Source organism: Garra rufa, chromosome 2, assembly GCF_049309525.1.
Source record: "Garra rufa chromosome 2, GarRuf1.0, whole genome shotgun sequence".
Taxonomy (NCBI): domain Eukaryota; kingdom Metazoa; phylum Chordata; class Actinopteri; order Cypriniformes; family Cyprinidae; genus Garra; species Garra rufa.
The window spans coordinates 34,924,267-34,948,590 of record NC_133362.1 but is presented as its reverse complement, the minus strand read 5'-3'; the positions used below and the strand labels follow the sequence as shown (position 1 = coordinate 34,948,590).

The 24,324-nt window shown below is 36.9% G+C and overlaps 1 protein-coding gene across 6 annotated transcripts in view; it reads left to right on the top strand.

Annotated features, from left to right (window-relative positions):
• kcnma1a (potassium large conductance calcium-activated channel, subfamily M, alpha member 1a) overlaps nt 1–19,554 on the top strand; it is a 275,869-nt gene extending 256,315 nt beyond the window's left edge. For 2 of the 6 annotated variants that reach the window (XM_073834163.1, XM_073834161.1), the window contains 7 exons: nt 2,051–2,134; nt 4,419–4,549; nt 8,465–8,659; nt 10,416–10,534; nt 10,681–10,905; nt 12,247–12,275; nt 16,070–19,554. In XM_073834163.1, the coding sequence (XP_073690264.1) occupies nt 2,051–2,134; nt 4,419–4,549; nt 8,465–8,659; nt 10,416–10,534; nt 10,681–10,905; nt 12,247–12,275; nt 16,070–16,221 (935 nt within the window). In that variant the 3' untranslated portion in view covers nt 16,222–19,554. The remainder of the gene's footprint in view (nt 1–2,050; nt 2,135–4,418; nt 4,550–8,464; nt 8,660–10,415; nt 10,535–10,680; nt 10,906–12,246; nt 12,276–16,069) is intronic. The other 4 variants (XM_073834164.1, XM_073834162.1, XM_073834166.1 and 1 more) reach the window with 2 other exon arrangements.
• The last annotated feature ends 4,770 nt before the right edge of the window (nt 19,555–24,324 follow it).

Below are 24,324 nucleotides of genomic sequence, written 5' to 3'. Positions count from 1 at the left end.
GATTTACTAAAGGTTTCTGGCATTTTCATATTGGTAGAGGTGAATCAAATATTCTTATTCGAAGGCTGTCCATATCATCTGTCATCAAAGACACTGACTAATACTTGACATTGACTAATCTAAAAGTGAGAGTTTGACTTTGAGTTGAGAGGATATTTCAGCCCCTTGACAATGTTCTTCTGTAATTCAAGAACAAGCCGGATTTTCAATCTAATAATACTACCAAGAATTGTAGACGTGATAATAGTGTAGTTAAAATAAGTTGCTACTTTTTTATAGTGATGTGTATTGTTCTTTTCTTACATTTTCTTATTTTATTGAATGATCATTCCTGTAAATCATTGCTGATAGGAAGCTAAATTTTAAAATGAGTTAATTTCAAAAAATTGATTAGAGCGACTCTTTGGCAAAAATAAATAAATAATAATAATTATAATGATAAATCAAATAAATTCAGTTGCTGACTAAGTGAACTTTTTTTAACCTTTCATCAGAATTTATCAAAAGTAAAAGTACAATATTTTACATTGTTGCAAAATATTTTTAGTTAAAATAAGTGCGTTTCTTTTTTTAATTAAAAAAATGTATCAGGTTTTTGACAACAACAAAAATTAAGCAGCACAGCTGTTTTCAAGACTGGATTAATTAATGCTGAAAATTCAGCTTTGCATCACATTACATTTATACCAGCAAGAGGCTGTTTTCAAAAACCTAAAAAAAATCTTACTGACCCTGAACTTTTGAACTGTAGTGTAAATGTTTACAATTTTATATATACAAATGGTCATTTCAAAGTAAATATATATATTTTTGTCATCATTAAATTTTAGTATAAGGGTCAAAGACAAAAAGGGGTTTAAGCATAAAAACAATAAGTGTAATACTGCTCTGAAATAGTTGTTTTTCCAAAAAAAAAAATATTTTAAACAGTTTTCTGTTTAATTTAATTGCATTTTTGTTTTACATATCATAATTTTTTCCCTAATTTACAAAAGACACCCACTAAAATGGCATTCAGTCAGGCATATTTACAACAAAAAATTTTTTTATGACATATTAAAAGACAAATTAACTTCACCCCAAATACTAATTAGTTGTAATTCTACATTGTTTACTCATTTAAAACAATTACATTTAATATGCTCCTTTATTCTTTTATATATTTTAATATGTAATAAGTCAGAATAAGCATGTTGTTTCAATTTGTACATAAATATTGTTACACTGAATGACAATATAACATTATTTCAACCAAACTGACATTTTATTGTCCAAAAACTTGTTTGAAACCTTAAAAGTAGACACTTCACTTACATTTAATGAGCATAAAAATAACTTTTGTCAATTTCCTTTGACCATGGGCCATCAGCCATTTAAAAAAAAAAAACATATGGGTTAATCACTCTTCACCTGCAACTGTTTTCATTGTTGCATCACCTGAAGTCTTGGCTTTTCCAATAATTTTCTTTTCCTTTTTTTCATCCATTTCTTTCTCATATTCGTGTCACACCGCATACTGTCAGCTGTTAAGTGGATCAAACTGATACAAGGTTTTTGCTATAATAACTCAACTAGAAGTTCTTCACACTGATTGAAAAAAGTTTAGCCTAAAGGTGGCGTAAAATTCAGTTAAATGTAATTTACCGCTACTTTTATCAGCAGATTCTCTACACGAGCGAATCATTGACCGTCAATGGAGCGCTTGGTAAATCAGGCCTGCAGTATTGGTGTTGGAATATGTGCGATTACACCAGAAACAGGCGAAAAAGCATGTTGAGAGCGATGTGTTTTCTCTTCTAAATGGTTCCCAGTAATCTTTCCCCTATTGCAGTGCGGTAGATACCCAAGCCTGCACGACATCCCCGTTATCGTGAACAAACACGGCCAAACTGTTCCACGGAGTTCTTAGAGAAGCGCTTCATCCTGACACTGTACCTTTAGATTTCTAATCCCACTCTTGACATGATACTCTCGTTTATGTTTTCTCTTTCTCTGGCTTTGAACTTGTTTCAATAACTGTCTCCCCTCAACACTGTTTTATCATCATTAGCTAAGCCTGGCAAACTACTGCCTTTGGTTTCATTCAGTCAGGAAAAAAACAGTGGAACCAACATACAAATGATAACAGAACTGGGTAAGCTGTGCCTTTGTCCTCCGCTACTCTGATGCACTGCCTCCTTCATCGGCTTGTCTTGATTTCTCTCGCTGCAGCTGAGGCCTGCTCCCATGGCATCACTTTGAACACATTTTTATCCTTAGTTCTGGTTGAAATTGACTGTCTTGTTTTGGCCTTTTTTTTAAGGATTTTTTTTCTTTCTTTCTCAGAGCATCACTAGGCCTTTGATCATGCGAGTCTGTCCTTGTGGCTGTTTCCATAGCATCTCCCTGCAGTTCAATTCTCTGGCCCGGGCTCCTTTTCATCAGCGGCCTGTCTGAAAGACTGACATTTCTCTTCCTTAGCTCACAGGAAGTCTGGGAAGAAATCAAATTAGAAAAAAAAAAAAAACAGATCAAACCTTGCTTTAAGCTGTTTATTTTTATTTATTTATTTTGGTGCTGGCCCTAATCTCTGAAGCATAGATTTTGAAAGGGGGCGAAACAAAGATTGTGCGAGGCTGTGTTCAAACCGAGCGGGATTTCAGGGCATTGTCTCTATACATTGGCCGCTGAGACCATACACAATAGCCTCAAAGCAATCTGACTGCTGCTGCTGTCCAACCAAAGATGTTTAAAAACGGGTTGTTTTATATAAGTGGACCTAAATTTCATCTGATTTGAAATCGAGTGCTCTACAACTTGACTTCCTTTGACAACTGTAAATCACTTCAAGTAATAGTTTACCCAAAAATGCAAATTCTGTCATCATTTATAGATCTTTATGTTGTTCCAGATCTTTTTCGGTGCAACACAAAAAGAGAAATTTCAAAGAATTATACTAGTCACTTACGCTGCTGCTCAATTACGATGAATGGGGATTGAGGCTTTCAAGTTTAAAAAAGGATCCAAAAGCTTAATAAAAGTAGGTCATAATACTGTATCCCACATCTTTTGAAGTCATACAATAGCTGTATGAGAAACAAACAAACTTTAAAGGATTAGTTCAGTTCCAGAACAAAAATTTAGATTAAGATAATTTACTCACCGCTTTGCCATCCAAGATGTTCATGTCTTTCTTTCTTCAGTTGTAAAGAAATTGTTACTTGAGGAAAACATTTTTAGGAATTATCTCCATATAGTGGACTTCAATGTTGCCCCCAAGTTTGAACTTCCAAAATGCAGTTTAAATGCAGCTTCAAAGCACGATCCCAGCCGAGGAAGAACAGTCTTATTTTTTGAAACGATTGGTCATTTTCGCAATAAATTGACGATTTATACACTTTTTAACCTTAAATGCTCGTCTTGTCTAGCTTTGCATTGTGCATGCATAGTCTGTGTAATCTGGGTCAATATAGTTAGGGTATGTCGAAAAACACCCATCTCGTTTTCTTCTTCAATTTCAAAATCGTCCAACATAGCTGTTTTACTCTTTCTTTTTTCTTTCTTTCTTTTTTTTTTCTAAAGGGCATTTGATCTTTGCATGTTCACTTTGTAAACACTGGGTCAGGACTTCTGCAGCAATGTAGGATGATTTTAAAGTTGGAGAAGAAAACGAGATGGGAATTTTTCGACATACCCTAACTGTCTTGAACCTAAGACAGAGTTCACGCAGACATAGACAAGACAAGCGTTTGAGGTCAGAAAGTACATAAATAGTGAGTTTGTTTTGAAAATGATTGATCGTTTTGCTAGATTTCGTTTAGAGCCCTTTGAAGCTGCGTTTAAACTGCATTTTGGAAGTTCAAACTTGGGGGCACCATTGAATTCCATTATATGAAGAGAAATCCCAAAATGTTTCCCTCAAGAAACTTAATTTCTTATCGACTGAAGAAGGAAAGTCATGAACATCTTGGATGACAAGGGGGTGAGTAAATGATCTGTAGTTTTGTTCTGAAAGTCAACTACTCCTTTAAACAAAATTTAAACCTTTATTTACTGATGATCTTCCCCTCTAGTAATCTGTTAACAGCTGTGACTGGATCAGTCCAATTTAGTATTCAGATCTGACTCGAAAGAACAATCCATTTAATCATCAGACCTCACAACTTCTATCAGAAACAGAATTTTAATTTTTATGTGAACTATTCGTTAGATTCAAGTTAGATCCACCATTTTTGGGTCACTATTTCAATCTATATTAATCTTCAGAATGCATGCCCACTGACGTGCATGCACTTTTTTTTCCTCATTGTTTATTTGACTTCATTAACCCGTTTATCGCTGGTTGGTGAGACAAATCACTTCACTCTTTGAAGGATATTTGTTGATTTTTCTGCACAGTTCTCATGAACAGTTGTAAACCGTCTCTCTTTGTACCGCAGTGAATGACTCCAACGTTCAGTTTTTGGACCAAGACGACGATGACGACCCAGATACGGAGCTGTATCTGACCCAGCCGTTTGCCTGCGGAACCGCGTTCGCCATCAGCGTGTTGGACTCCCTGATGAGCGCGGTGAGTTAGTGGCTAAACAGCTGCCACGTTGACACCTATTTACTGCTTTGAATTCCTTTAAACAGATTAGCATACGTAAATCCATTAAAGAAATTATCCCTGCAGAATAAGTCGATTCAGATCCTTTCATTGTGTGAAGGATCCTTCGTATTATCTACTAGGCTTCAGATGATCTTTTGGTTCGTATTCAAAAGCAGCCAGTGATTTGGTGAACAAAGCAACCTGTCAAAAGGTGCGCAGTCATTTCTCTCCCATCATGGCATGTCATATAGAATTACATGAAGGCATGTCTCACTGCTAATCCTCTGAAATAATGTATAGGAAAGAGACATCCTCCGGCTGTGCAGTGCTTTAGATGTAGGGCTCAGGCGTTACCAGTAGGCAGAGGTTGGTAAATGAAATGCCACATTGATCAGACAGCACTGTCAGCGGCGGTGACATCAAAAGGAAAGTTGTTGCCAAGACTCCTCATATAATGTGTCATGAAATGAACTTTCAAGAGTCTTATTAGATCTTTTAACAAGGTAAGTGCTCAAGCTTTCTTTAATGGCATGCCTTGACACGCAAAGGTGGGCTGCTATGGGGTCCAAGAGCTCTAATCTCCTAACAATGTCATCTTGGGTAGATTAGGAAAGATACCTTTTTTCCTTTTTCCCCGTTCTCTCTTCTTCTTCTTCTTCTTCTTCTTTTTTTTCCCACCCTCACCACCTACGACCGCTGCTATCCCCTTATCCATATGATGGCTTAATTCCAGTACCTTTCACTTTGAGTGAAGCTAGAACAAAGCAGCCTTCAAGTGCATTTCACTGTGGACAAAGGTGAAGCCTGCTAATAGACAGCTCTCATCCATCATTCGGCTGAATGCTGCTGTCAGGGGCCCGGAGAGGTGTCACTCTAGCGCGAGCTCGCGGCGACACAGCCCTCTGGTGCTCACACAAACGACCTTGTGATCTTAGTGGAATCTTTTATTTTTGTACGTTAATCATTTGACAACTTTATCATCAGTGACACTGAAGAACATTTGATGGACAAGATACAGCAAGGTCCACGAGTTGGAGACCACTTTAAAAAGTGTAGGATACAAAATTTAATTTAAACCTGGGATCAAACTTTAGTTTTATGAGTTTTAGGGTTTTAAATGAACTACTGTTAAAAGTTAATATATATTTTTTTAACATAGACACACTAAATTGATCAAAAGTGGCTAAAGAAATTTGTAATGCAAAAAATGCTGTTCTTTTGAGCTTTCAATTCATCTAAAATATTGGAAAAAATGTGTAAGTTTCCACCGAAATATTAAGCAGCACAACAGTTTTCAACATTGATGATAAGAAATGTTTATTGAGCAACAAATCAGAATATTAGTATAATTTCTGAGGGATCATGTGATGCTGAAGACTGGAGTAATGATGCTGAAAATTCAGCTTTGCATCACAGGAATAAATTGCATTTTAAAATCTTTTAAAATAGAAACTATTATTTCAAATTGCAATAAAAATAGTGGTGAGTAAGAAATATTTGTGGGTCTCTATTTAAATTGTAACATTACCAATGTTAACAAATGCAGGATAACATGGCTCATCGGGTTTTACTAAAAGGAACCCTGGATTTTAAGACTTGTATGGCTTAATATATCGTAAATGATGTCTCTTACTGAAATATGTAGTAGAAACCCATTAAATATTTACATTATTTAAAAAAAACCTGCATCGTGCATATACATATTTTGGACTATGGGGGTGCTATTTGTCGTTGATGTGAAATGGTTGCACTTAGTGAGCTACTGGCACTACCTGTTATTTTTACCGCAACTCTGAGTACACAGCAGGGCTCTACACTTACTTTTCTTTTTAGGGGCACTTGTGCTTCTAACTTAAAAAATTTAGGAGCACAGTCAGAATTTCTGGAGCACCTTAATCAATAATCAAAAATTCCGATAAAAAATTTGCCTTCCTATTATGAGGTGATTTTTTTGACTCCTTAAAGTGATTTACAGGGGAATTTTGTTTTTACCTTTGTAATGGTATTTTTCTAACTTTATTAAAAGTACATCATCTTTTATCTCAAATTTTTAAATTATTATATTTTATAAACTTTTTAAAATTTCTAATTAAAAACTTAGTTTGTACTACAGAGGTGGCACAGAAGAACACAAAAGTGGCTTGTAGGCGTATTTTCATGTTTAATGAGGCTCAGAGGTGGCATAATGGCAATCAAATTCATTAATTCAATTTGAGATTAATGTTTTAAATATAACATTTTGAATACAGAAACAGTTAATTATTTAAATAACTGAAAAGATACTTTAAAAATAAAACTAAAACTGCCAGTAGGTGGTGGCAAGTCATTGATTTGTTTACTGAATCATTCATTCATTTGATTTGTTTAAACGGCTGATTCATTCAGGAATAAACCAAGTGACTGTCTTTAATCATTGAGTTTCAAATTATTTTTGACGACAAAATAGAGCAAAATCAGGCAATAGTGTCATAGACAATGTAAGTCGCTTAATATTATCTTGTTTATTTAACTTTTGTATTAAGCCAATTATCTTATTTACAAACTCCCTTAAAAATCATTAAAACCTGTCACTCCAAAGTTCCATTATAATCAACAAATCTCTCTACACTGTACAATGAATCTCTTATTTACACTCTCTTTACATTTAATTTGTGAAATATGTCTGTGATCGTGTTGCAAAAACACGTAGAAACCTTTGAAGCTCTCCTCAGCGCATGCACAAATATACTGGTGCTCCTAAATATTTTTTCATAGCCACACGCAGTAGTTTTTAGTCGCAATTGTGAGCGAAATGGTCACGCTGTAGAGCCCTGCACAGCCTGGAAAATACAGCCCGGACTTTTGGTTGTAATGTTCAGTTGAAGGGCAATGAGAGGAGCAATGCAAGTCCTCACTGCTTTCCTAGCGTTAAGAAGCGGAGAAAAAAATGGAACGATGTCTGTGGATGAATAAAACTTCCTGCGTCTTTGTTCTCTTCACCTTAGCCCGGATGCCTTTAAGGCTTTTAGTAGACCACAGCTACTGAAAGAGCTTACAAATGGCAGAGACAAGAAATGCTAGATGCCATCCTGGCAGGTTGTAAACATGCCAATGTTTGTCAAGATGCCACAGCCACTGAAGGAGTTTCTCAGCGTGGATTTTACTTGATATCCAGGGATGTTTAGACTCCTTGTGGGGAAAAATCGATGGTACGGCTTTTGTTTTAAGCCTATGGTTATATCTATCGCCATCTGAAAGCTCTTTTAGTAGCTGTCGTCATCGTATCAGTATTTTATTTTCTGAGTTGTGTTGTGGTAAAAATAGCAACAGGTAGTGCCAGTAGCTCACTGAGTGCAACTATTTGACATCATTAAAATAATGGCGTCCCCATAGTCCAAAATGTGTATAAAACAATGTGGATTTTTTAAATAATGTATATTATTCATAGGTTTTCTACTACATATTTCGGTAAGACTCATCATTTACGTTATATTAAGCCTTACAAGTCTTAATCCCCAGGAAAACTTTCACTAGTGGTCTCAGACTTTTGGACCCCACTGTACAAGACAAATGTCCCTGACTTGTTGTGTAATGAGATCTATTCTTTATTGTATGTAATCTACAATTAGCTACAATAATGATAATTAAAATGTCCTCGTGTGCAAAACGCTCCCCTGTTAAGCGTGGCTGGTGATACCAAAATGAATTTGCGTGGGGAGGAGGAGACGACGACGACAACAACAACAACAGCTGGCGTAATTGCATTCCCGTGTCTCTTCCCTTCCCAGGGAGTGAAATGAGAAGAGACAGATCAGGGTCTAGATAACAGTGCTCGGGACAGCTCCAAAATCCTGACTGTCTTGAGTTGTGACTCTAATGGCGCTCATGTCCAGATCCTCTCCTTTATCTTGGCAGACATACTTCAATGATAATATCCTCACCCTGATCCGGACGCTGGTCACGGGAGGCGCCACTCCGGAGCTGGAGGCCCTGTTGGCTGAGGAGAACGCGCTGAGAGGTGGCTACAGCACGCCGCAGACGCTGGCTAACAGGGACAGGTGTCGGGTCGCCCAGCTGGCCCTCTACGATGGGCCCTTCGCAGACTTGGGGGTAAGTGGACGGTTAAGAGGAGCTGACACGTTTTGGCACTTTCCCCAACAGGGCTCGTTCCCTGTCCGATGTCTCTCCTGCCCACTAATGCAAAGTGAACGAGCTGAACACGCAAAGTCTGTGGGTAAAAAAAATAAGTCTGCCTTAAATCTTTCATGGTATTGCTGCATCCATTGCTGGGAAGATTACTTACAAATTGTTGTCCGTTACTGATTATAAAGCACATGACATAAATTGTAGTTAGTAACATAATCTGGATTACACATACTAGGTAATGTTGTCTGACTACTTTTAGGTTACTTTTGACTTAAATTATTTATTACATGAACTTGAATTTGATTGTGTACCATATAGATAAAAAAAACTGTAGGGTGTTCATAAAAAGCTAAAAATGAATTTAATCATAAAATTATCAAAAGTTTAAGAATCCCTGCATAACATAAAGCAACGTTAATAAACATGAAAACAGGAGATTACAGAGCCAAAGTCTTCCAGGTTTGAAATATTTTTATCCAGACTTCCAATATTAATAACTAGCAAAGGTCACTGGATATTAATCTCCTGTCATTGTGTAAATAATATGCAATCATGTAATCCATAATAAAGTAACTATAATCTGATTATGAGCTTTTTAAAGTGTCATGTAACTTAATTACAGGTACCTAAAGGATTAGTTCACTCCTGAATAAAAATTTTCTCATAATTTACTTACGCTTCAAAAGTTTACATCCCCTTGATTCGTAATACTGTGTTTCTTAATTCTTAATACTATGTTTTTTTTGTTTGTTGTTTTGTTTAGTGATAGTTGTTCATGAGTCCCTTGTTTGTCCAAAAAATTTAAACTGCCCGCTGTTCTTCAGAAAAATCCTTCAGGTACCACAAATTCTTTGGTTTTCCATCTTTTTTGTACTTTTCACACTGAAGACAACTGAGGGAGCAACTATTACAGAATGTTCAAACCTCACTAATGCGACAAAAGGAAACACGATGCATTAAGAGCCAGGGGGTGAAAACCTTTTGAAGGTTAAATTTGATCAGGGACTTATTTTGTCTTCTGTATCTTCTAAGTATCTTCTGTAGCTTCTGAAGGGCAGTACTAAATGGAAAAAAATATGATATTTAGGCAAAATAAGAAAAATGTACACATCTCCATTCTGTTCAAAAGTTTTCACCCCTGGCTCTTAATGCATGTTTTTTTTTCCTGGGGCATCAGTGAGCGTTTGAACCTTCTGTAATATTTGCATATGAGTCCCTCAGTTGTCCTCAGTGAGAAAAGACAGATCTCAAAATCATACAGTCATTGTTGGAAAGGGTTCAAAGACACAAAAATGCTGAAAAATCAAAGAATTTGAGACCTGAAGGATTTTTCTGAAGAACAGCAGGCAGTTTAACTGTTCAGGACAAACAAGGGACTCATGGACAACTATCACTAAACAAAACAAACAAACACATCTGTGGATGATTCAGGTAACAACACAGTATTAAGAATCAAGGGGATGTAAACTTTTGAACGGGGTCATTTTTATTCATTCAACTGTTCTTGTGTACATCAATGTAAACATCTTTTATGTGAAATATCTTATTCAGGTCAGTACTAAATTAACAACAACATGCATTTTAAATTATCCCTCTTATTTTGTTGAAAAAATATGAACATTTTGCAGATTCTGAAAAGCTGATGTAAACTTTTGACCTGAACTGTAAGTTGATTTAAATGCTATGATTGATTAAAGTACTATTGTGTGTTCTTTTTCAGGATGGTGGCTGCTACGGAGACTTATTTTGTAAAGCATTAAAAACATACAACATGCTGTGCTTTGGAATCTATAGATTGCGAGATGCACATATGAGTACACCAAGCCCGTGCACAAAAAGGTAAGCTATCCGTTTCACCTATTAACCTCTTTATCAGTAGGGTTTTAGCCCTTTATTTCACTAGGCCTATAATCCAGCTTCACTACTGGGAAATAACAATATTATTTATTTCCTCTTACATGCGTGTCATTTTTCCATGTGTGCAGATATGTCATCACAAACCCGCCTTATGAGTTTGAGCTGGTGCCCACGGACCTGATCTTCTGTCTGATGCAGTTTGACCACAACGCGGGCCAGTCCCGAGCGAGCCTGTCCCATTCCTCCCATTCCTCTCATTCGTCCAGCAAGAAGAGCTCATCTGTTCACTCCATCCCTGCCACGAACCGGCAGAATCGCAGCAGCAAAGCACGTGAAGCCCGTGACAAACAGAAGTAAGTTGGCCTTCATTTCTCTCTTTAACCCAGCAGAGCGAGTGTACGTGTGCATTTGTTCACTTCTGTGGTTTCAGCACACTTTGTACAGAAAGGATGCTGTGTGTGTGTGTGTGTGTGTTTGTACCCAGCGTTCCTTGTTCTGTTTGTGAGTTTGCTTTATTGTTACGTGCATGTGGCCCTTGCCTTGACCACATACAGAGCTCTATGACCATTTGATCATTGCCTCATCGCTGGTGCACCGTAACCAGGACCATGTCTGCATATCGCTGCTGCATTTGTACACAATCAACCTGTGAGTTTTTAAAAATGAACTAGAGGTCTGCATTTCTAAAAAGTCTGCATTAGTTTAGATTAAACTTGGAATTTCAATGATACTATGAAATTTGCAGCTGCCATGCAGACCTCTAGAAATGTTTATTTAATATTTATTAAGAATAATGTTTTAGAAATAGAGGCATTTTCCATCAGCATTTGTGTATAGGTAATACAGATCATTTTGGTCTATAATCCACATTGAAGTGAGGAAACGGCATTAATTCATTTCTTGCCTTCCTGTTTGTCCAATCATTGTTATGTCTGTGTGTGTGAGAACTGCAAATTGCATCATCATGTTTTTAGTCTGTGTTAGTGGCTTATTTTTAGTCATGCTCTAGTGATTCTTTTAATGTTCCAGGTAGGGTTTAGAGACATTTTCATAGCATAAATGGTTTCACACCATCCCTACGTGCCTTGCAGGTGCAGAAACACCTAGGATGTGTATTTATGTAGAAGCCTTGAAACCTTTATCATCTACATATACAATCTTCATTAAGCAGCTGTTGTTGTTAACTCTCACCAGAATGAAGGAGCTGCAAGGTATTATGGGATGTTGTAAAACCCTGCATTGATTTCAGTGCCTGTGACAATGCGTGCATAAAAGTTTTAATTCAAAAAGTTAGAGTTTGTAAGATATTCCCCCTTAGAAAGTAGGCTATATTAGTTAATGTGATCTATTTAATCTAGATTTGAGAAGGACATTTTGTCTTTAATCAAGAGTTTTATAATAAAAAATACAAATCCTATTTTAACTGGATAAAATTCAATTCAAATGTCAGATCCAACATAATCTTTAATATTAAATGAGCTAAATAGTTGGTAGTTTTATATCCTGAATTGGCATTGGTAACATTTTACTTTCCTATAAGTGTAAAAAAAAAAAAGATTTTTAATTCACAATTTTTAATTCACAAATATATTATCCAGACTAAAAATGTAGGGATATGATATGATGTCAGTTCTTCTGTTTGAGACCTGTTACTTGCCCTGTAAAACTTACATAGACCACTTTTTTTTCTAAAGTGCAACAAGGATGAATAGAATGGGCCCAGGTATGCAAGTTAATGATTCTGCATGATACAGCACCTGTTGTGGGATCTTTTAATCATAACTTTGTCCTTTGTGGAGCACTGTTATGAGAGGGGATTTTGATTTTACTTTCCAAGGAAATCATGCCTACTTTTCACCTTTGCTTTCTAACCGAAAGCAAATGGCTGCTGCTACTGCCTAACTCTTGTCATGCTCAGGACCATCCCAGCATTGCATGCGGTTGACTATCATCCTCTCTCTACCTCCGTCCATCTGATAGGTTCCAGTGATCTCTCTATCAGTAGTCCCCCTCAACTTGTTTGAGTTCCTCTTGTTCATTTACCTTTCATTAGGTTTTTTCTTTCTTTCTTTCTTTCTCTAAGACAAACTGCATTGTGTGAGAGGTCAGTGTGTCTGCACATTGTTTCTACATGTAGATTATCAAAATGTAGTTGTTTCACTTACGTCTTTAGTCTCAAATTAGGTATTTTGAAAATAATAAAATCTGATTCAATATTCTATACATATTCTATAATATTGTATGGTTATTATAATTATGTTAAAGGTATAGTTTAACCAAAAAGTAAAATTAACCCATGATTTACTCACCCTCAAGCCATCCTAGGTGCATATGACTTTCTTCTTTCAGACGATTACAATCAGATTTACATTAAGAAATGTTCTGGCTCTTCAAAGCTTTATGATGGCAGTGAATGGGTGTTGAGGTTTTGAAGTCCAATAAAGTGCATCTATTCATCATAAAAAGTGCTCCACACAGCTCTAGGGGGTTAATAAGGCCTTCTGAAGTTAATCAATGTGTTTTTGTAAGACAAGTGTCCATATTTAAACTTTAACAGTAATCTCTAGCACGAGAGTGGTGTTCCAGTGGATGACGTATAACGTAGGCGTAGCGTAAGCTCCGGTAAAAATATGCTAGTCTCGCGAGAACCAAGCTTTGTTTACAGCAAAGGAAAACCAGTCTCCTCTTGGCTTATATCGAAATTCTTGGACATTTTTTTGTACAAATCCTCATTTTGTACTTCTGATTTATAACCACTGTTCTCACCAGAGCTTACGCTACGCCTACGTCATTCGCTGGAATGCAACTCTCGTAAACCCGTGTATAACAGGTAGCGGAATTTTTATTTTTATTTTTTACAAAAATGCATTGATTCACTTTAGGAGGCCTTTGTTAACCCTCCAGAGTCATGTGGTACACTTTTTATGATGGATGGATGCACTTTATTGGACTTTCTTTGGACTATTGAAAAATAACACGTTCACTGCCATTATAAAGCTTTGAAGAGCCAAGACATTTTTAACCCATTTTGTGCCATTTCTTTCTGATAACCCCTAAAGGAAATTAAATTATGCCACAATTTTTGATCGTAAAGATAAGAGCAATGCATTATTCGAATCTGTAAAGGGTCTGCTTTTACTTGTATACACTCATACTCAAACTCTAAAATTTTTCTTTTTTACGAACCACACATAAACAATGTTTTCTCAAACAATTCATGCTGCACACATTTTATTGTAGCCCAGTTCGTAATGAATACAGTGTAATTAGACTTTAGATATTCATGTTTTTAAGATACTGAAAAAACCCACAAATGTCAGGGCATGTCAAAACTTCTCTAGGGCCCCAAAAATACCCTCAGACCCCAGAGGGTTAATATAACTCAGACTGTATTAATCTGAAAGAAGAAAGTCATAGAAACCTAGGATGGCTGGGGTAGTGAGTAAATTATGGGCTAATTTTCATTTTGGGTAAACGATGCCTTTAACTATTATTATAGTTGAGATTTAAATAAAAATAATTGCAAAGCACAAACATGTATTTTATACAATATTTGTTCAAATTTACAGTAAAACACATTCCAGTGCTGACTGATTAATATAATTGACACATAATATTTTCTATTGTTAAATGAATATTGAATTTAACATTTTAACAAATGGGAAACTACCACTTGTGTCGGTCTCCAGATTAACCAGCCTGGCCAATATCACTAATTATTAATAACGCATTGGTGGCTTTTGTCCTGAAAACATCTTTTAAAGGGATAGTTCACCCAAAAATGAAAATGTGGTGTTTATTTGCTTACCCCCAGGGCATCCCAGATGTAGGTGACTTTGTTTCTTCAGTAGAACACAAACTAAGATTTTTAACTTTTCAACTTAACCATTGCAGTCTGTCAGTCATATAATGGCACTCAATGGGCTTTGAAAGTCAAAAATGCATACACAGACAAAACCAAATTTAACTCTGCGGCTCGTGATGATACATTGAGGTCTTAACACATGAAACAAATGGTCTGTGCAAGAAACTGAACAGTATTTATATAATGTTTTACCTGTGATCCACCACAATGTCCAACTGTCCTGAGCACGTTCACAACAGCTGGCGCGTGACGAAGAGCAAGCAACCATACTTGAGTAGATCAGGCTCAAATGTTGGGAGTTGGTGAAAAGTCAGCACTTCCCAGATGAGTTTGTGCAAGCAAACGTAATCTTTTAGTTTTTAATCGGTTGCAACAATCAGGATAAGCACAAGTAGTTACCATTTTGAGGTGCCGTCGTACCCACAATCTCTCTGTGTAAACAATGAGTGAAGTATACAAGTGACAGATCGCTTCCGCGTATGTGTCTACTATGCCTAAGCACGTTGATGCATCACCGGCTGTTGTGGATGAACTCAGGACAGTTTAACATTGCGGTGGATCAGAGGTCAGAAAAAAATTTAATAAATTCTGTTCAGTTTCTTGCACAGACTGTTTCGTGAGTTAAGCCGCAGGGTTTAATTTGGTTTTGTCTGTGTATGTATTTTGACATTGACTGCCATTATATGACTGACAGACTGCAATGGTTTAAGTTAAAAATCTTTCTTTGTGTTCTGCTGAAGACACAAAGTCACCTACATCTTGGATGCCCTGGGGGTAAGCAGATAAACATCAAATTTTAATTTTTAGGTGACCTAGCCCTTTAAGTAAAATTACTATATTTCACAACCTCTCGTGGCTTACGGCTGCATTTATCCAAAAAACGTAGATTCGCTCCGTTAAAAGTTCCCCACTCCAACCAGGCAAAAGTGGTTTCACGTTCCGCTCTCAGCCGAAATTCACCTCAAATATCCGTGCGAGAGAGGGGAGCCATGATGAGAGTCCCTGTGCTGCTGAAATTGGCTCTTTTAACCCTTTGCTGAGCCAGAGGATGTCTCTGGGCGATGTAAGTGCCAGCATCAGTAGTAAACTCAGGGGAACGGAGCGAGGTGGCTGACTCCTTGCACCACCTCAGGCACAGCTCCACTTACATCAAACGACTGCGCCGTGACACTCTCCCCCCGCGGCTCGTCGCAGCCTGACACTCCAAGGTGTGCAGCACATTTCTAGTTGGAGGAATAGTTGGAAATGTTGGAGTGCTGGAAAATGACACCGCCTAGGAGAAAGCCAATGTGATGAGGACGGATGCCGGCCTAGGTCCTCGTAGGACACGTTTCCGAATAAAACACCTGATAATGTGCTCAAATACACAGCATGATACAGTCATTCCTATTTGGCTACGATACGGCTGTAAATGCTTTTACATACCGTACATTTTGCTGCCTCATGAAATCAGTGATAGGTCCAACAATGTGTGCTTCACCCTGTGTCTTTCTGAATGTGAATTCAAGTTCATGTATAGAGAGAGAAAGAGAGCGTGGGATTCTTTTCTTTCTTTTTTTTTTTTAATAGAGATGCATGACCCTGCTTTAAAGATTTGATATTAACGCTCTGTTTCTCGTCTTCTGCTTCTCTCCCGCCCGGCGGTCTCCCAGAAAAGAGATGGTTTACAGATGAAGCAGAAAACGCATACCCAAGGAACATTCAAATCAAGCCCATGAGCACTCACATGGCCAACCAAGTCAATCAGTACAAATCCACTAGCAGTCTGATTCCACCTATCCGAGAAGTCGAAGATGAATGCTGAACGAATCCCCATTATGGAGGGACTTGGGTCATCCTGCTGTAAAAGACGAGCGCTAATCGTGAATCCATGACTGTGATGATGATGGCGACACATTGTTCTTCCCTTGTTCGACTCGAGGGTTTGAAGCGATCGAAAACTGGAAGGGACTTCCTATGTGTATACCTTTAATGTTACTTCCATACTTTTGTATATGTATACATAGTGATGTACATAATGACAATCAAGTAAGGATTGTACAGCCCCTAGCACTTTTTGAAATTATGTTAACAGGCAAACAAAACAAAAAAAAAGACGAAGAAGAAAAAAAAAAAAAGTACTTCCTGTGATTCACTGCAATATTTCACCTCTGCCGTGACCTGACTCCATGCAGAGGGCGCTATAATGGAGGATGAGGGTCACCGTCGTTCACTTCATCCAAACACTACCCAAAGATCAGCCCCGCCGATTGAGTTGCGTATCCGTCGTCCGTTTCGTTTTGCACTACCGCGTAATAGTCAAAGCTTTCCCTCGGTTCTCCTCTGAGTTTGGGGCTGACGTCACAGGCTGAGGCTGTTAACTGAATGGTTTTGTTCAGGGAAACGAGTGACTGTATTCATGCATGGTGTGTGCCGAAGGCTGCCTGAAGTAACCCGAACGTGTGGCTCAGGAAAGGATGCCCATTTCCATTCCAACAGACGCGCATACACATGGAAATGTTTGCTGTACCTAATGCAAATGGCCGTCCCCAACGTAGCTCTTCGGAATTGGCAATACATTGAGGATATGCACTACTTCTGTTGATGTCTTTCCATCATCCATGACTGAAACTGTCTGTGATCGAGGCTTATAACATGTTTGTTTACGTCTGCGGCTCTGCTACTAATACGACTGAATGAAACAGTACTGTAACCTGCTGATAATTCAACAATGATTGAGCTTTAACTTTGAAAATGCCACATATTGCGAAAAGTGGGCATCATTGGTTCCTCCTTTGGGTGTAGCCACTGCCTGGCACAGGGTTGGCACAGGGGCGGAAAAGTGCTTGGATGTTCCCTGTAGCCAACTGTGATGCCTTGAACTCTGCATAAGCTCAATCATATTGTTCAATTATCAGCCAAATGCTTGTTGTGGACTGAATGGATTTGAACGTCACTCACTTCTATCAAGGCTACACAACTATGTTGTACCTTTAAGTAGAACGTATATTGATACAAATGCTTCACAGACCTTTGAACTTTGCTTCAAGTGCTCTGGCAGATTTATACATAAGTACATACTTATTTTTTATCCATGAGCGTGATCATTTTGTACTTATTTTTATACATATCAGAGAACTTTATTTCTAAATGTATCTTAAAGATATCTTAATAGCTACAGTGCACAGCGGTTTCTTCAGTTTTACCCCCGACATATCACGTAACATCAACCGGGACACGTCAAAGATCTGTGAACCCGAGTCAAAAAGGTACAATTTCAGCTTTCCATCCGGAGTGCTCTTTGATACTCACACGGGCTGCTTTTGAAGGACCTCGAGCTCTACTACTAAAACAGCTATATGCTTTCATTTTCATAAGCTAACCGAGATGAAAACCAATATTGAATGACTGATGACACTTTTCTGTAATTCCAGGTAAAGCAATGTTGATCCTCATACAGACGCGAACTCAGAGATGCGCATGAGGGTAGAGTTATAGTAATATTAGCCATGTTTGACCTAAATTAGGTCTCGGGAAAAGAGAAGAGCGTGCGTGTGCGAACATAATTTGATCAGAAGTGAGCTAATAGAAGACTTTAGTACTCGTCCATCCATTTGCGTAAAAGAATTGTATAAATTCTGCCCGTTCTAGTCCACGTTAAAAGGATCTCAGCTTTATTGTTTGTCTACTGGACAATTAGGCTTTGTCCTGAAGTGATTTTTCTGAATTGTGATTACATTGGTGTTACACTTTGTAGCAAGTAGATTTCTTAATAAATGAAGAAAAAATACAAATGTGAGTAAACTGTATGTATAATTGGATTGTCTACATACTTGCTAGCCTGAAAAAAATCTCAAAAGAATCCATTTGGAGTTAAATGTCCATTTTTTTTCTATGTAAGGTCCTTTTCCTGTAATGAACTACGTTACAAAGAAAGGCCGATGGCGCCAAGACAGCAGGTTTCATTTGATGAGAAAAAGTGTAGATGCATGTTAAAAGAAGCAGCTCTTTTTGAGGATTATTAACCATCAGGTTTTTACATTCCATTTTGTCATCAGCATTTCATTGTTACAATCGCATAGTTTAGAAATGTCAAAGCCGGTTGTTTGTTTACAGACCTTTTGGAAACATACTCAGGCGATCCTGATGACAAAACTACAAAGTAAAGCTGGCTTACGTTTTTTGTTTGTTTGTTACCTTTCGTAGCCCTAATGACAGTTTGAGTTGATACTGATATTTTCTTCTCCACTGCAACAAATGTGCAATGTTTTAGTATCATGCAATTTCTTTGTACATCTTGTGACTACAGTGTACACATATCAAAGTTTCTACAGTGCCATGCAATGTATCCATCTACTAGCATCAGTCAGTCATTGGTTGGTAATATCTAGGCATCTAACACTGGCATGGAGAACATCCAAGCCATCCTTGCCTCCATGCCAGGACAGTGCCAGGCAGTGCAAAAACCAAAGGAGGAATGGCGTAAGACCCACTAGAGCGAAAAGTGGCATCCAAAGGGGCATACGACACACGTGCCTATGCAAGCTGCTGAAATCCTAGCACCTTGGTTGTAGATACTGAAAAAGTCAAATAAAAAAGTGACCGCAATGACTGACAGATGCTGGATAGAACTTACTATGATGTTTAGTTGGATCACCTGTCAATGTATTCAAGAGTGTTTTTAATTAAAGTAACATATAAAGCAACCTTACTGATGTGCTATGTAATACACAACTGTTATATTTTGGCTATTTTATTCTACTGTAAAGGACAGATTTAAGTTTTAGAACCTGTATAAAGAAAATACACTGTAACAGAATAAATACTTGGAGGGAATTAAGTCTTAACATGCTGAACTTGCCTATGGATTACTGTTTTGTTGCTGTCTTTTCTTCCACTTCAATAAATTATCGAAACATCCATCCATACATGTAATTATTGGCATATTCATTACAGGAAAATGGGGTTTCTCATAGCAGAATGACTGATTTGACCACCAGACGTGAAGAAATTGATGGTGCTGAGCTGATCTACCTGACTCTGTCAAATATAACCTGCTGATAAAACATACTGTCTTGTACAAAAAGTTTGTACATAAATTGTACATGGTTTCTTTTTGTATTTTCTCAAATTAAAATGGATGTATTTGTGTTCTAAAGGTGACTGGTATATTGCGTCATTACTTAATTTACACTCGACATTCGAACGAAAACAGTTAATGAGAAAACACACATTAGTAGCAAATAGACATTGTTACAGTCTAAAAATATGCGGAGGAGGAATTAATTTACTCACCCCTTGTCATCCAAGATGTTCATGTCTTTCTTTCTTCAGTCATAAAGAAATTGTTTTTTGAGTTAAAAACATTTCAGGATTTTTCTCCATATATTGGACTTCTATGGTGCCCGCGAGTTTGAACTTCCAAAATGCAGTTTCAGTGCAGCTTTAAAGGGCTTTAAACTTAGAATAACGGTCTTATCTAGCGAAACAATTGGTCGTTTTCGTAAATAAATTAATATTTATTCACTTTTTACCCTCAAATGCTCGTCTTGTCTAGCTCTGTGTATACTCCGTGTATTCCAGTTCAAGACAGTTAGGGTAGGTCAAAAAATTCCCATCTCATTTTCTTCTCCATCTTCAAAATCATTCTACATCACTGTTTTACCTTTTTTCTAAAGAGTGTTTGATCATCTTTGCATGTTCACTGGGTCGGTACTTCTGCAGCGATGTAGGACGATGAAGTTGGAGGAGAAAATGAGATGGGAGTTTTTTTTTTTTTTGACCTACCTTAACCCTGTCTTGAACCGGAATACACAGAGTTCACGCAGAGCTAGGAAAGAAGAGCATTTGAGGTTAAAAAGTATATAAATTATAAATTTTTTTTAAAGAAAATAACCGATCGTTTTACTAGATAAGACCCTACTGAAATGTTTTCCTCAAAAACCATAATTGTGAGTAAATTATCTATACATTTTTGTTTTTAATTTCTAGAAATGAGCTTCTCCTTTAAGAATGTGTAGATTTCAATAGCAAGTCATTTTATATCTACAAAGACACTTTTAGAGTTACAAAACACATTTTACTTATTACACTCTAAAAAATGCTGGGTTATTAATAAATGTTCACCTCTTGATTATTGCAGAGGCTTCTAGTAATAATGTGTCTGATTTTTAATTTGCAAACTATTTATTAATAAGCAAATAAAACATTATTATTTAATTATTTGTATTAAACTTCTTAATAAATGTTTATTTATTGAACAATTTCCAACCTATTTTGGGTTCATTTAAGCCAGCCATATAGTAATTTTTAAACAATAGTTAAATAAAACTATTTTTTAGAGTGGATGTGCCCCTCAACTTATGATTTAGGGCTGTCATGATTCCTCGATTCAGTTTGAGTACTCAATTTTAAAAAGTGACGAAAGTGGTAAATTCCACGAATGGGGATCCATGAAATGCATTATTAGAACATTTTTTAAGGCTGCATGATATATTACACCCATTTTAAAAACATTTAATAAAGCATAATGCCATTGTGAATTCACAAACTCTCTATATACAGAGTAAATATATAAATATATGTGCTTTAATTATGTACATGCATGTAGGTTACGTACACGCATCTCAGAGTGACTCTGTTCACAGTAAATGCTGCTCCACACAAACTGTGAAGTGTCTATTCATATTTTGACGTTCATCTGGCAACACAATGTTCGCCATTTTATCAGATTTGTATTGTTAATTTAAAATCCATGCAAACATAGAATACATCAGTATCTTTCTCAATATGCTAACTGTTCATCACGATTTCAAAATAAAAGTTCAAACCTTCACTCGTGAGTTAAAACGTTTTTGATGTCCACATATTTAAGAAATGACAGTGGCTGTAGCAATTCTGTCGTAAAGAAATGGCCAAATAGTAAAGATTTAAGTGGACATTTTAATTAAATGTTTAGTCAATATTCAATATTTTTTTTACCTTAAAAAAGTAGTTATACTTATCCGATTACTCGATTAATCATCAGAATAATCGACAGATTACTCGTTTACCAAAATCATTGTTTGAACCAGCCTTACTATGATTCCTTGGTTTCAGTCTCTAAAAATGACTGTGATCAAAGCTTGTTCTATACGATATTAGTCGGGTCTTCCGTGGCTTGTTCTTTTCAAAACTAAAGATCTGAGCGCGACCTACCAAGCTGAAATAAAAAGAGGAGGAAGTCGAACAGATGTCGGCTGCGCTCCTGATTTGTAGGCTGATAAGGGTGGCACCCTGTAGGTTTAAATTTATGGCTTGTTAGTAAGGACTGGCCCCTTTGTGAGATGTTTTCAAAATGATTGATTTACAATAAAGTGGCTCCCTGTGTGTGCACGCAGGCTGAACTGATTCAGATCGATTCCAGTGAAATTGATTGATCAGCCATTTAACTTGGCAGTATGTTTACTGAACGAAACCATGCAAGACCTATTCTCCCAGTCTCTAGCAATAAAACAGAAACAAGCCACACATCACAACAAAAACAACCACGTCTACATTACTTCTACCGTTTCAGATTCTGTTTATATGATATATATATATATTTATAAATGGCCATTTCACTTTATATTATGTGTCTTTAACTACAAGAAATTGATACACTGACAAACAAAAATGGTGAAGAAACTATTTTCACTAAGGAATTGTTATTTTTAAATAAGTCTCTTATGCTTATCGAACTTCCACTGAATGAAATCAGATACAGAAAAAAGTAATATTATGAAATATTATTGCTATTTAAAATAACAGTTTTCTATTTTAATATACTTTAAATATAATTTATTTCTGTGATGTTAAGCTAAATTTTTAGCATCATTACTCCAGTCTTCAGTGTCACATGATCCTTCAAAAATCATTCTAATACGCTGATTTATCATCAGTGTTGGCTGCCTTTTTTTTTTTTTTTGGAACCTGTGATACTTTTTTCAGGATGCTTTGCTAAAAATATTTTTTTTAAAGAACAGCATTTATTAAAAAAAAATGATATAAGTCTTTACTATCACTTTTTATCAAAGTAAAGCATTAATTTATTTAATAAAATAAATAAAAAATGTACTGACCCCAAACTTTATTGCACAACTATACAAATATTTATATATTTAAAAATAACATTTTATTTGTCAAAAAAAATCCTGAAAAATGTATCACAGGTTACAAAAAAAAAAAGATAAATAAATAATAAAAAAGTAGCACAATTGTTTCCAGCACTGATCATCAATAAGCATATTTGAATGTTTTCTAAAAAGGATCATATGACACTGAAGACTAATGATGCTAAAAATTCAGCTTTGCTTCACGGGAATAAATTCAATTTTAAAACATTAAAACAGAAAAACACTATTTTAAATTGCAATAATATTTCACAATATTACTTTTTTTCTATATCTTTGATTTCGTTCAGTGGAACGTTTGATAAGCATAAGAGACTTATTTTTTTAAAAAACATTAAAAAAAACATATCAATCCCAATTTTAAGTTGTAAATACAACAGATTAGTGGAGTATGTTTTATAAGAAAATAGTATTTCAGTTTGTCTGCTTCCAAATACACATATACTTGAATGTTACTTGAATGTTTGTGAAATTTAGCAATTTCTTCGCCATTTTTGTCAGTGTTTGTCAGTGTTTCAATTTCTTGTAGTTAAACACACATAACAAAGTCGAATCGATTATTTTATTGCCATTTCTAAATATATTTTCTATAAACAGAATCTGAAGCAGTAGAAATAGTGTAAACGTGGTTGTTTTTGTTGCGTTGTATGTTTCTCTGTATTTTTAAACAAATAAACAGCCTTGACGAGCAGAAATCTTACTGTGTACAGTGTACAGCATACCTGCCATGTTCATGTTGCACTAAATATAAAGTTGGTAGATAATATCTGACCTGAATTTTTGTATACCAGCAACGACTTCTTTTTTACCCATAAAAACCAACTGTAAGAACCAACAATTTATAATCCACGAGCTCACTCCCGTCCGTTTGACCTCTCTCCATCTCCCTCGTCTGCTCCCAAGCCCTCATCTCTTTGCCGAGACAAAGCACTCTTGTTTTCAGCCCACAAATCATCCCGCCATGGACACTTCATGCTGTCCTTTGGATAATTGTGGATGAAAACAGCCCCCTACATTCTCACCTTGGGATGTAGTGGCCCCATCATGCTGCTTATTAACGATTTTACACGGTGAGTCACGGCTCCGGGCCTGTCAGTACGCCAGTAATATTTACTGTCTGACACATGGGCTGTGGGGGGAAAAGATTGGGAAGGAGGCGGAGGGGTAGGGGGGCGGACGGGCTGATTACACCCATCCACCTGACAGCGTCCTCATCTCCGAATCCTTCCGCAAATACACTCGTACGAACATCTCGGGTGCTGCCGCTATTATGAATCAAAGCATCGAAATGCAAAGAGGCGGTCGGAGGTCGGTTTCATCGTGGCCGGAGCCATGACAATCAGGGTCGGGGTGTAGACGTAGGTGGGTATTTTCCCACATGAATACATTCGAGTGGCCATTATGGGCCATTTAGCAAATCAATAGGTGCTAAAATCAAAAACAATTTTCTGGGTGGATTGTCAGTGGAGTAAATGAAAGTGAGAAATTTCTAATATCGAACACTTAACAATCAATGTGTTGCACACTTGATGGCGTTTGTTTTCAACATGACAATTTTTACCAAAGTATTATTCAAGTCAAAGTCACCCCTCGGATCCACTATCGCCATCTCCATGGGAGTCCTTCGCACGGACGGCCATCGGAGGAGGAGTAGCTGTCACCGTGGCAACAGACCCCCGTCCCGGCCGACCCCCCTCGAGTCGCATTCGACATCATCTTTAGGAGCCCTCCAAGGCCCCGGCTTGGCCGTGATAATAGTTTCCATGACGATGCGGCAT